At 35.7% G+C, this 12,889-nt stretch overlaps 1 protein-coding gene across 1 annotated transcript; it reads left to right on the top strand.

Annotated features, from left to right (window-relative positions):
* The first annotated feature begins 7,170 nt into the window (after positions 1-7,170).
* Positions 7,171-12,292, top strand: aipl1 (AIP like 1 HSP90 co-chaperone). Its single transcript, XM_087795726.1, has 6 exons — positions 7,171-7,275; positions 8,585-8,764; positions 10,577-10,765; positions 10,823-10,999; positions 11,051-11,192; positions 12,093-12,292. The coding sequence occupies exons 1-6, from the start codon at positions 7,171-7,173 to the stop codon at positions 12,290-12,292; spliced, it is 993 nt and encodes a 330-aa protein (XP_087651852.1).
* Positions 12,293-12,889: the final 597 nt, after the last annotated feature.

Genomic DNA, 12,889 nt, shown 5'->3' with positions numbered 1-12,889 from the left:
CTGAAAACACTTGTTTTTCTGTAGATTAAATCTTCTTTACCATAACCACACCCACTCTGCTGTGATTGGTCAAACGTGGAAGTTTCCCACTGCACGTCATTAATCCAGGAAGTCTCCCCCACAAAGGGACTCGTTTTAAAAACAAAGCGGCGTGATTGCAGCTGGCTGGAAGAGGAGTGAAGCCATTATTACGTTGTAATTGGCTCTGCTCTCGTAACCTCTTGTTCGCTGAGATTTCAGACGTGGGAGAACTAATTTGTTGAAAACATGGTCATGATGAGGGATTTACTGCATTTTCACATGAGTTAATTGAATTAAATCATGCTTGAATCTATAAATAAATGTATTAAACAGGAAATTTCAATTAAATGAATAGTAATAATAAATGTTATAATGATAATAAATTCAATTATTGTGAAAATCTGGACAATATATAGCAAAATAAAAACAAAAGATATTCATTTCAATGTTTCTGAGTTTGAAGTTTAACGTCGAGTGAGTTTCAGTCTGAAAATATGTTACACACTCCACTGACCTTTGCTCGGACCAGCACCAGCCAAACTGAGAACCAGAGGCAGATGAATGATCTGAAGCGTCTCACTCGACCTGTCAAGTTCAAGGACAATATAAAGTCACTCACGAAGATGTACAATTTCAACACTGTATGATCTTTCAAATGTCATATATCTATATCTTTATCTATATATAGAAATATGTATAGCCCGAAGAGGATTTAAAAATACAAAAAAAGATGTTTCAGGAGAAGCGGCAGCATCTGTGGGCTGGAAGGCTCTGATGTTTTCTCTTTCAAAGTCAGAACAGATGAAACCTCTGGCAAAAAGTCTACGAAAGAAATCGCCCTCTAACATGTTGTATGTGTGTAGATGTGTGTATGTTTGTGATCCATATTTACAGCAGCCTCTGCCAAAGTGTGTGTGTATGTGTGTGTGTTGTGTTTGGTTGCTGGGAGCGATTCACAGAAAATAATCTTTATACGTATTGAATCTATTGAAAATGTTGCGTGTGTGTGTACTGTATGTGTGTATGTTAGGTGTGTTGAAATTCTTCATCAATACACCGATCTGACAATATTTTTATAATGACACTGTATCGTATTCAACGGCACGGATCATAAATTTAAAAAATAATTTGTTTTCTAATATATCATTAACCTGCAAATATTTACAACGTTTGTTCATTTCTGTGTTGCAATGAAACCTCCGGACACTAGGTGGCAGCACTCATTACATTCTCAACAGCTATAGTATGTGTGTATATGTATGCATGTGGGTGTAGGTGTGCGTGTGCTTGCGTGTGTAGGTGTGTAGGTGTGCTTGCATGTGCTTGCGTGTGCTTGCAGGTGTGTAGTTGTGCAGGTGTGCGTAGGTGTGCGTGCGTGTGTATGAGGGACCGTTTGAGTCAAAATTAAGTTTTTCTCTCACACCTTCTATCAAACCCTCTCATATCTACTATCAAACCCTCTCACATCTACTATCAAACTTTCTCACATCTTTGGGTTTGATAGTAGATCTGAGAGAGTTTGATGGTAGATGTGAGAGGGTTTGATAGAAGGTGTTAGAGAGTTTGATAGTAGATGTGAGAGGGTTTGATAGTAGATGTGAGAGAGTTTGATAGTAGATGTAAGAGGGTTTGATAGAAGGTGTGAGAGGATTTGATAGTAGATGAGAGAGAGGTTGTTAGAAGGTGTGAGAGAGTTTGATAGTAGATCTGAGAGAGTTTGATGGTAGATGTGAGCGAGTTTGATAGAAGGTGTGAGAGAGTTTGATAGTAGATGTGAGAAAGTTTAATAGACGGTGTGAGAGAGTTTGATAGTAGATGAGAGAGAGTTTGATAGTAGATGTGAGAGAGTTTGATAGTAGATGTGAGAGAGTTTGATAGTAGATATAAGAGGGTTTGATAGAAGGTGTGAGAGAGTTTGATAGTAGATGTGAGAACGTTTGATAGGTGTAAGAGATTTTTATAGTAGATGTGAGAGAGTTTGATATAAGGTGTGAGAGAGTTTGATAGTAGATGTGAAAGGGTTCGATAGAAGGTGTGAGAGAGTTTGATAGTAGATCTGAGAGAGTTGTATGGTAGATCTGAGAGGGTTTGATAGTAAATGTGAGAGGATTTGATAGTAGATGAGAGAGAGTTTGTTAGAAGGTGAGAGAGAGTTTGATAGTAGATCTGAGAGAGTTTGATAGAAGGTGTGAGAGAGTTTGATAGTAGATCTGAGCGAGTTTGATAGTAGATCTGAGAGAGTTTAATAGACGGTGTGAGAGAGTTTGATAGTAGATCTGACAGAGATTGATAGTAGATCTGAGAGAGTTTGATAGAAGGTGTGAGAGAGTTTGATAGTAGATCTGACAGAGTTTGATAGTAGATCTGAGAGAATTTGATTGTAGATGTGAACACGTTTGATAGTGGATCTGAGAGAGTTTGATAGTAGATCTGAGAGAGTTTGATAGTAGATCTGAGAGAGTTTGATAGTGGATCTGAGAGAGATTGATAGTAGATCTGAGAGAGTTTGATAGTGGATCTGAGTGAATTTGATAGTAGATCTGAGAGAGTTTGATAGTAGATCTGAGGGAGTTTGCTAGTAGATCTGAGAGAGTTTGATTGTAGATCTGAGAAAATTTGATGGTAGATTTGAGAGGGTTTGATAGTAGATCTGAGATCGTTTGATGGTAGATGTGAGAGAGTTTGATAGTAGTTCTGAGAGAGTTTGATAGTAGTTCTGAGAGAGTTTGACAGTAGATGTGAGAGAGTTTGATAGTAGATGTGAGAGAGTTTGATAGTAGTAGAAAAACAGAATTTTGTCTCAAACTGCCCCTCATATGTGTGCATGTGTGTGTGTCTGTATGTACAGTGTGTGTGTTCGAGTTTGTGTGTGTGTGTGTGTGTGTGTGTGTGTGTGTGTGTGTGTGTGTGTGTGTGTGTGTGTGTGTGTGTGTGTGTGGGTGTGTGTGTGTGTGTGTGTGTGTGTGTGTGTGTGTGTGTGTGTGTGTGTGTGTGTGTGTGTGTGTGTAGGTGTAGGAGAAAGAGGATCAGCTAATACCTTCTTTCTTTCTCCTTCATTTGCTCCGGCACAGCATGAGTCGGTTCACACGTCGGTGAACATGGATCTATGTGCGTATATGTTGTGCGTCATGGAAGCAGCTGAGTGTTATGTATATGAATGAATGGCCTTTACACAAGCAGCCGATCCTCCCCATGACTGTACTTTCCAAAAATAGTCTGAGCGAGTGACAGTGGAACTGATGTTTCAGCGGTGGTCTTCCAGCAGGTCTAAATGTGATGAAGTTGCAGAGTGCAGAGCTGAACCTGTTCACCTCGGCGTGTTGGTACAGTTAACAGGCCCTTCAGAATATTGGTGATGCGATGTGCGTCCAATAAAATCACACACACACACACACACTCTCGCATAGTAGATGGAGTTGTGGGTGTTGTGACGTAAGCAAAGTGAGTCATTAAGACAAAAACTCACAACATGCTTCAGTGGACTGGATTATTTCCTCAACAGTTGTTTTATTGTTATCAATTATTTATTATAGATTTGTTTCTATTTTTTATAACCAGTCTAAATCCTACTAGAATGTTAAAAAATAATTTAAAGATTTTTTTTTAATGTGCTGTATCAGATATCCTTTTTAAATAAAGGTTATTTGATATACAATTAAAACAAAATAGGATAATAGAAAATATAAGCCAATGAATATAAGTACACTACTCAAAAGATGAGACATTTAAGAGTGTAAATATGATTTATGATTATGTGACGTTAATATCTGTAAAGAAGTATGTTTTTTCATAATTATATTAAATTCATTTAATTCCCAAAACATTATTGACTATTTAAAAAAAAAACACAGTTTAAATTAATTTTAAAAACAGTACAAGCAGTAGTTGAAGAGTTTTCTTTAGATTTATTTTTATTTATATATTCCTTGTGGAGCTAAACAAGGACCGGTGATTTATGTCAAGTGTCCTAATGTGGCCCCCGAGCCCCAATCATCTTCATATTGTCGCTGAAAACCATTTTGCTTATATTTTTTTTTTTTATATTCTAAATGTAAAGTTGGTTTAGCATGCAAATCCATAATAATGCTTTTTTAATGTGTCTTTGCACAGTTTTCAAGGTTGTATGACTTTTTGTTTAGATTAACCTTTAAAATTTGACCAGGAAGAAAAAGTATATTTATGTTAAAAAGCATTGGCTCGTATACAGTAAACAATGGTTTAAATTATGGCAATTTAACTTTCGTCTGTTGTTTAGTAACAGACATCTACTTAAACAACCCAATTATTAAACGTTTTTATGTAGATATGTATTCCCACGACAATAATATATATTACACAATGGCAGTACTAATGAAATCCACAGTCATCAAGTTGTATTTTTGAATCATTTCCCAACTCTTGTTTGCAGAAAAAGGGTCAACCGTGACAGTTGTGATCACAGTGGTGTAAAGTTCTTGTCCAAACAGAGATAGTGCTGGAGTGTTGGCTCAGTGACTGATGGTGAAATACCTCTGTGCCCATGAGCAGTAACACGATACACGAGAGCGCCGCCAGAAGAGTTATGGGGGATTTCTATTGGTGCAATTAGTAGAAAACAAGGCATTAACGCCGACTAATGCTGGAGAATAATTGGCTGCTCAAAATGCTTGCAGACTCCTCGGGCCAACTCTACAGGAGTCTTCGCACTCGCACACACAACCATGTGCCCATATGGGCGACAGATGTTTAATAGACGAGGTCGCTGAGTCCGCCCTGTAATTGTCTGCTGGAGTATTTCTCAGTCTTGTCCACATTGTTCGGATCACCACATCCTGCTAAAGCCAGGAAATTTCCTCTGGAATGGAAACCATGTCCTGCAATATTGCTCCCTTTTCTCTCTCTTCATCTGTCACTCACGCAACTACACGACTGTGAATGAACCTGAGGGTGTGGATCAGATCTTTCAAGAGATACTGAAACAGTCCCAAAAAGAACGTTGAAAAAAATGTTTTGGTTTCATTGTAGTCTGTTAATACTGTACAACGTAACATTCTGACCTTTTTTATTCCCTTTTTTATGATGACTTCTTCCATTTTCAACAGTCTCAACAGGTAGGAGATGGTGGTTGCATTCATTTCATCAAATGTGGCTGAAGCACTAAGAGGACTTTTTGAAGCTTCCATCAGGTTTTCCTAAGATTACCCTGTCGTTGTTACACCGTTGACACACTGGGGGGAGCCAGAAACAAGCATGTTAAATCTTCTTTCACCCTCCAGGTCTGCTTCTAGGTGGTTCAAAGTACAATCCGGAGAGCGTGTCTTGGGTCTGCCCCGCGGACCTTTAAACCATTCAAAATGCAATTGTGAAAAGTTTGTTTATTATGTCCACACAATAAATACTTTCGATTCAACTTTCAATTAAAAATAAGTTGTTTTTCGCAGGTTTTTAATTACTTAGAAAATCAAATTTGCTGTAACATGTCCTTGTGTTCAAATGGTCTAACAGAGGCATTTTTTCAATTTTATCAGACATTGGTTTTGGGGAATGTTTTCAATTCTTTTGTTAAAAAATTGTCTGTTTTTTGTAAGAATTTTGAGACTTTAGAAAATCTTTTTTTTTTTAAATATCAACACATTTTAAAATGATTTTGAAGACGTTTCATTAAGCCAAGTCCAGTTTTTATTCTGTGCCTTTTTTATACTAAGCCAAGTCACTGAAAGAAACATTTTCGTCTATTTCTTTGAAGAATGTAACGTCAGAGCAGTGATTAAAAGCCAAACAAAAAAACTTTTTTTTTGTGCAATAAAATTTACCACCAAATAAAAAACCCCACTATATTCTCTTTTTATTGTTATTTAATAACGCATAATATCAGATTTTTAAAGCATTGAGTGCAAAAGAAAAAGGTATATTAAAAACTAAATATAATCTTGAAAATCCATAAACGTTATTTTGCGCCACTATTTAAAAAAAACAACAAGAAAAAACTAAAAATATATACTTCTGTGTTCAGAACCGAACACAGTGTTTACAGGTTCACTGTGGGTTCTCGTCTTGTACTATATTTTTTTTTTTTTTTTTTTTTTTTTTTTTTTTTTTTTTTTTTTTTTAGAATCCCTTATTAGTCCCGCGAGGGGAAATTCAACCATTCACACATACTGATGGGAGTAGGCATGCACACTTGCGCCAAGTTCACCATCAGGAGCAATCAGGGTGAAGTGTCTTGCTCAGGGACACAACGACACAAGCTTGTCTGGAGCTGGGATTTACTCACATTCCAGAGTAAATGCATGTTGCTCGTGAATCTCAATCCTTGTTATGCTCACATCTGCTGAGTTATCATGAGAGATGTAGGTGTGGAAGTATGAACAGACCTTCCTTTGATAATCAACCCATGAATACATTAGGAACAAGTCAGTAGTTCATACACACAGTAGGTTTATATCATTTTGAAATATGTAAATCAATTAAATAAAAGAGAGATAATGTTATAAATGAGCTGATATGTTCAAATAATCAGATGAATTCATACGTATTAGAGGAGACTCCACATCTCCCATTTATAAAAAAAAAACATTTTAAATTTAAAATTAAAAATATGAAGCTAATATCAATTGATATTGTTTATATTTTATTAACATTTTAGAGTTAAATCTTCTGCCAAGTCGCTCTTTTACACCAGTTTTGTATTCATTTTTTTAATCCCGCATTTTACCCGGCATTTATTTGTTAAATTCGCTGTGGCGACCCCTGTAGGGAGCAGCGGAAAGGAAAAAAATATTTATTTGTAACGTTATTTTGCTTACAGTCACACACATAATCTTCTTGGCAGAGGTAATAAGGAAATAAAACGAACTTTTTTAAATAATATTATATAAATTGATATCCGTCCCTTGAAAGTCTATATTTTTCCAAATATATTTTATAATAAATTGACTAAATTTAAACTGATTTATAATTTCACAATGTTTGCATCATTGACTGGCTTGAGTGTGTAGACGTCATACATTGAGTTGTGTTTCTTTTAATAGGAGACACAGACGCTCATTAGAAAAGAGGTGCAAGTTTCTAATCTGATTATCTCTGTCAAATCTAATCCAGCAGTGTGTGTGAGAGTGTGTGTGGCTCGCAGTTTAGATACATGCTAACAGGAACCTTAAAAAAAAGAAGATGTCTGACATGGAGGACGCGCTGCTGCTGGGGAAAGAAGGCATCAATAAAACAATTCTTCATGGAGGAGGAGGAGGAATCCCAAAGTTCATCACTGGAGCAAAGGTATCGTTCTCTCTCAGCACACACACACAGACACAGACGCTTGTTCTTATGATGATTAAAAAAATAATAATAATTCTAAACAAGATATAACACAAAATTAATAATAAGACATGAAATTTCCCCGAGAATTCGTATTAAATACATACATATTTATGTCATTCATAAACGTCTTCTTGCACTTACCAACACTGAACAGCAGATGTCAGAATTGCATCGGTTTTCGAGATCTTTTCCAAGTTTATTTTGCATCTTGCGTTGTAGTTAATACCAGATATTGTTACTTTTGTTTTTTCACATGCAACTTTAGTGGATCCTTAGCATTCTACACCATCTGACTTTATTTTTAATAAAAATGTAAATTGAATACATTTTTCAACAGTGCACCCAGAGATATAAGAAGTAAAAAATAAGTGATATCCAAACCTATCGTTCTTTACTGAAGCTTGACTAGTCCTTAATCTCTAAACTAATAATTACTTACTTACTAACCTGATGACAGAGATTTCTGTCTTTACGCAAATAAGGTAGTTCTGCTCCAAGCCTCTGCCAGATGACAGAGGAAGATACTAGGGTTTTTACTGAACCTACATAAGTATATTCTCTAAATATTAATAATATATGTTGATTTATTTTCCTGTGACAGGGGATTTATTTCATCTGTAACAAGCACCAGCACCAGTCAAACCCCTAATATCCATAATATACTGCATGAAAAGAAAAGAAAAAAAACCTTCCAATTTATAACTTTCCAATTTAACATCCTTTTCCGAATGAACATACTTTTTATTTGTATTTATGTTGTCCATTAATGATTGACATATTCATATTTTACATTTTCGGTTAACTTTACAAAAAGTCAAATAAGCATTATTAATAATGGAATCAATTTATATTACATTAGGTTAGATAAAATATAGATTTAGTCAAGTAAATGTATGAAGTTTTTATAAAGATATTTCACCATATTTTAAGCGTTATGGTGGCTTTGAAGTGCGAAAACTAAAGTTTAAAATATTTGAGGTTAATTAAAAATAAATAGAGATGACAGAATCTTGAAACAACTTTACAAATGTTTTTCAGATGTTTTTTGTTTTTTTTGCACAAGGAATTTGTCATTTTGTCCCTAGATTTGGTAAATTGGTTTAATATAATAATCAAATACATTTAATTTTGTAAAAATGTTTTCCCCTTTTCTTTTCTCATTCAGTTTGTTCATTTGTTTCAGTATTTTTCAGAATAACCAAGCACTGAAACCAACTGAAAACAAAAAATAAATAAATAAATGACATTTCATGTATTTTCTCCTCAGGTGACGTTCCACTTCCGCACCCAGCTGTGTGACCATGAACGCACCGTGATCGATGACAGCAAGACAGTCGGGACACCCATGGAAATCGTGATCGGAAACATGTTTAAGCTGGACATCTGGGAGACTCTGCTGTCCTCCATGAGGATCGGGGAGGTGGCGGAGTTCTGGTGTGACGTCATTGTGAGTGTCCAATCACAGCCGGATTTACAGTAACAAGTGTTCGTGGCGGTTTAAGTGGTAAAGTGTGGTGCAGTAACATGAAGGGTTAAGACGAACCAATTGTATAAACCACAGAGGAAAGTTAAAAAATAACTTTTGCGGACATAAATAAAAACTTTCAAAACTTTCAAAATTGCTCTTTGCAATGGTTTTAGGCCACGAGGCAGACCCAGGACACACTCTCTGGACAGTCTTTGAACCACCTAGAAGAAGACATTGGGCCTCATTCACTTTACGTCAAAGTCCAAATGTATCAATACTGAAAAAAGCGGTAAAAAGTCTGTGATTCCCACAAGTTTGATCCTCACTCCTAAACTTGTTTATTCTTAATCGACGTGTGTTGAACCAGGTGATCATTCTTGAAGAAGACCTCATGAATGATCTTCCATCCGCCCATCCTGCCTCTGTGTGTGTGTGTGTGTGTGGGGGCCAGATGGGGAGCGTCTCGCTGTCATTAATCTGCAGCAGCTTCGCTTTTTCCTAATCGGCTCGGATTCCTGCTGAATCAGCACTTCTGACTCTCGCCCTGATTAGATTTGATGAGGCTCAACATTGATACGCTTCTCTGAGCGGCGAGTCTCACACTGGAGGATCATGGGAAGTTCGACAATGAGAATCTATCTCATCATTAATTAAGTGTCCAGGATGGACCTCTGTGTTTGGGGATGAATTCTAAATGTGTCATTTAACAATCAAATACTTCATGATCAAATGAAATACAAAGTTGCAAAATAAAGGAAAACATTTTAAATAATATTTGATAGATGTAAAACATATTTTTATTTTATCTTTAATTTTTGTCTCAAGGTTTTTAATTTCTTTGTATGAGCTGGTAAATTAATTTTAGTGTTTTGCAAATTTTTTCATGAGTTAGTATATATATTGTTTTAGGAATTTGAACATTTCCTTTAGGGGTTTATTTGTTTCAAAGATTTCAGGAATTGGCAAAATGGCTCCAGGATTTTGTGCATTTGTTTTTTTCAGAGCTTGTAAATTTGTTCCCGGATTGTGTTCATTGTTTCATTTCAAATAGTTTCAAGAGTTTGTTGAGAATTAAAAAACTGTTTCTGCAGTTTGTTAATGTGTTCTAGATTTTTACACTTGTCTTTTAGAATTGTTTAATGGTTTTTGTTTCAGGAAATTGTCTGAGAGATGGTCATTTGTTTCATGATATGGTGAATTTGTTTCAATATTTTAAAATATTTTTGGTTGGAGTTTTTACATTTGTTTTAAGAGTAACTATATTTGTTTCGGAGAATTTGTAAATTTTTTCAGTAGATTATTTGTTTTAAACATTGCACATTTTATTTCAATAATTTGTAAATTTGTTTCATATTTCAAATAGTTTTGAGATTTTCTTTTAATAGAAAACAAGAGTTTGTGCTTGTGTTTCAGGAGTTTTTAAATGTGTTCCTAGATTGTTTTTCCACTTGATTTTTAGAGTTCATTATTATTTTACTTTAATTCTTTTTGTTTCAAGATTTTTAAAATTGGTTTCAAAGCTTTAGTACATTTGTTTTTAGGAATTAGTCATTTTCTTTCGGGAGTTGTTTTATTTCAGTGATTTCAGGAATTGGAAAATTGTCTCCAGATTTTATGACCTTGTCTCAAAATTTACATTGGATTTGTGTCTAAATGAAGCTTGTGATTGAGTCCGAGATTTTGCAACTTTGTTTAATGACTTTGTGAATTTGTTTCTTAACACAGGGTGCGTAAAACCTGCAAAATATGAATATGAAGGTCGACAGCAACAATTGTGTGTCTCTCCTCCAGCACACGGGTGTTTACCCCCTGGTGGCCAAAAGCATGCGGCGCATCGCTGAAGGCAAAGACCCTGTGGACTGGCACATCCACACATGTGGCATGGCCAACATGTTTGCCTACCACAGCCTAGGCTACGACGACCTGGACGAGCTGATGAAGGAGCCCAAGCCTCTCTTCTTCATCCTGGAGCTGCTGAGGGTGAGAGGATGCACGGCACATGTTGTAAAACACACACAATGTTGTCACCTCCGTCAGGTGGACCAGCCCAGCGAGTACAACAGGGAGTCGTGGGCCCTGAACGACGAGGAGCGTCTGAAGGTGGTGCCGGTGCTGCACGGTCAGGGCAACAAGCTCTACAAGCAGCACCGCTACGAGGAGGCGACGCACAAATACAAGGAGGCCATCGTGTGCATCAAGAACGTTCAGGTCAAGGTGAGCGAGTGGAGCTGGAGCTCGGGCAGGATTGAACCAGTTCTCTTGCAGGAGAAAGCCTGGGAGGCTCCGTGGCTGCGTCTGGAGAAGTTGGGAAACACTCTCACGCTCAACTACTGCCAGTGTCTTCTGCGCATGGAGGAGTATTATGAGGTCATTGAACACACCACGGACATCGTCAACCAGCATCCTGGTGAGAGAAGTTCATCCTTCACACAGAAGCAGAAGTTACACATACGAAAATAACTGTAATGTAAACAAATACAGTAAAAAACATACAATTTAATTACAAATATTAACCTGAAACTTTGATATTTGAGTAAAATACTCAAATACAATAAACCAAATATTAAAGCAACTCAATGAACACAACTTGTTTGAAATAAAAACAAATCAAATATATTATTTAAAGCATATATTTCAATAGTTGAATGAAAGACACATTACAGGAATACTAAAAGCACTCTGATACAAAATTGATCAAGTATAGGTATTATAAAATACAAGAAAGTATTCCAATAAAAAAAAGTAATCCTAGTCAACTACAAAAAAGTACATGGATAAAAAGTATTAATTTCATATTTGAGCAGAAGAATATTTGAGTAGAAAAAGTACTCGTTTACAAAGAAATCGAATTAAAATACTCACGAATCAAAATGGACATAGAATTAAATAAATAAATTGATATTCGGGTCACCCTGACCCTGAGATAACACAAGGGTTATATATAATATACACATTTAAATGTTGCTTAATGGTAGAAATAATTACACATTTAAATACAATAAATAAATAATAGCAAGAAATAAAAGTTTAACTTATTATCATTTAAAAAAACATTTAAATAAATTAAAATAATGCTATTTAAATAAAACTATCAAATTAGTAATAAATGTTTTTTTATTCGTTTTATTTTGATTTTATATTTTTAAATGCATCTTATTTTAATTCACATGTCATTCTTTGGTCATAAAGGTTCTTTGTTCAAATGTCATTAATAGTATCAAGGATTTATTAGATTTGACACAAAGATGATCAGATGAAATGAACTGTCTTCTCCTGTTGACATGATTTGAGCGTCATTATTTCACAGGTTCCATCAAAGCCTTCTACCTGCGAGGAAAGGCCCACATGGAGGTGTGGAATGAGGCCGAGGCCCGGCAGGACTTCAGCAGAGTTCTGGACCTTGATCCTGGCATGAAGAAGGCTGTGAGGAGAGAGCTGGCGGTTCTGAACATGCGCATGGAGGAGAAGAACCAGGAGGACAAGACCAAGTACAAGGGAATGTTCTGACGGATATAAAGATGAATAGAAGAACAAGAACTACTTTACAAATCGCATCATGTGACACTTGTTTCATCGAGTCTCATGTAAAAGTGTAATTAAATACAAAGTATTACAAATCAATTCTATTTCTGACATGATGATCAATATATTTATTTTATTCTCTGTTTAATTGTGTTAGAAATTATTAATACTAGATTAACACAAATATTACAGAAACTATTTTAAATTATTTCATTTATTTTAAGTCTCTTTGACCGACAGAATATGCATCAAAGGCTGATGAATGACACGAAAATAAATAAACGTTGAAATAACATAACATTTAAATTAATATTGGGCTGTTTCTGTGTATTAGTACATTTATGTATTTATACATTTTAAAGGGCAACACATGTCTTAATGTAAATCTCTCTTAAATTGATCTCGGACCATATTTTAACCCTTGTGTTATCAAAGGGTCACTGTGACCTGATGGCCTGAAAACTAATGTGTTTGTGGTATCCCTTGTGTTGTCTCTGGGTTAAGGTGAACGACTTCCCAGGCTTCATATATAAATACATATGCAATTGTGGAAGTCGTTCATCTTGACACAAGGGATATCTC

This window comes from Callionymus lyra, chromosome 7, assembly GCF_982586985.1.
Source record: "Callionymus lyra chromosome 7, fCalLyr1.hap1.1, whole genome shotgun sequence".
NCBI lineage: Eukaryota > Metazoa > Chordata > Actinopteri > Syngnathiformes > Callionymidae > Callionymus > Callionymus lyra.
This window is presented reverse-complemented; position numbering and strand designations above follow the sequence as displayed.

Excerpts from the sequence above, each read along its gene's own strand:
- aipl1 (XM_087795726.1), top strand. The coding sequence starts at position 7,171 with ATGTCTGACATGGAGGACGCGCTGCTGCTGGGGAAAGAAGGCATCAAT. Across the intron at positions 10,766-10,822 it reads TCATCCTGGAGCTGCTGAGG|GTGGACCAGCCCAGCGAGTA; the intron begins GTGAGAGGATGC and ends CACCTCCGTCAG. Across the intron at positions 11,193-12,092 it reads CATCGTCAACCAGCATCCTG|GTTCCATCAAAGCCTTCTAC; the intron begins GTGAGAGAAGTT and ends ATTATTTCACAG.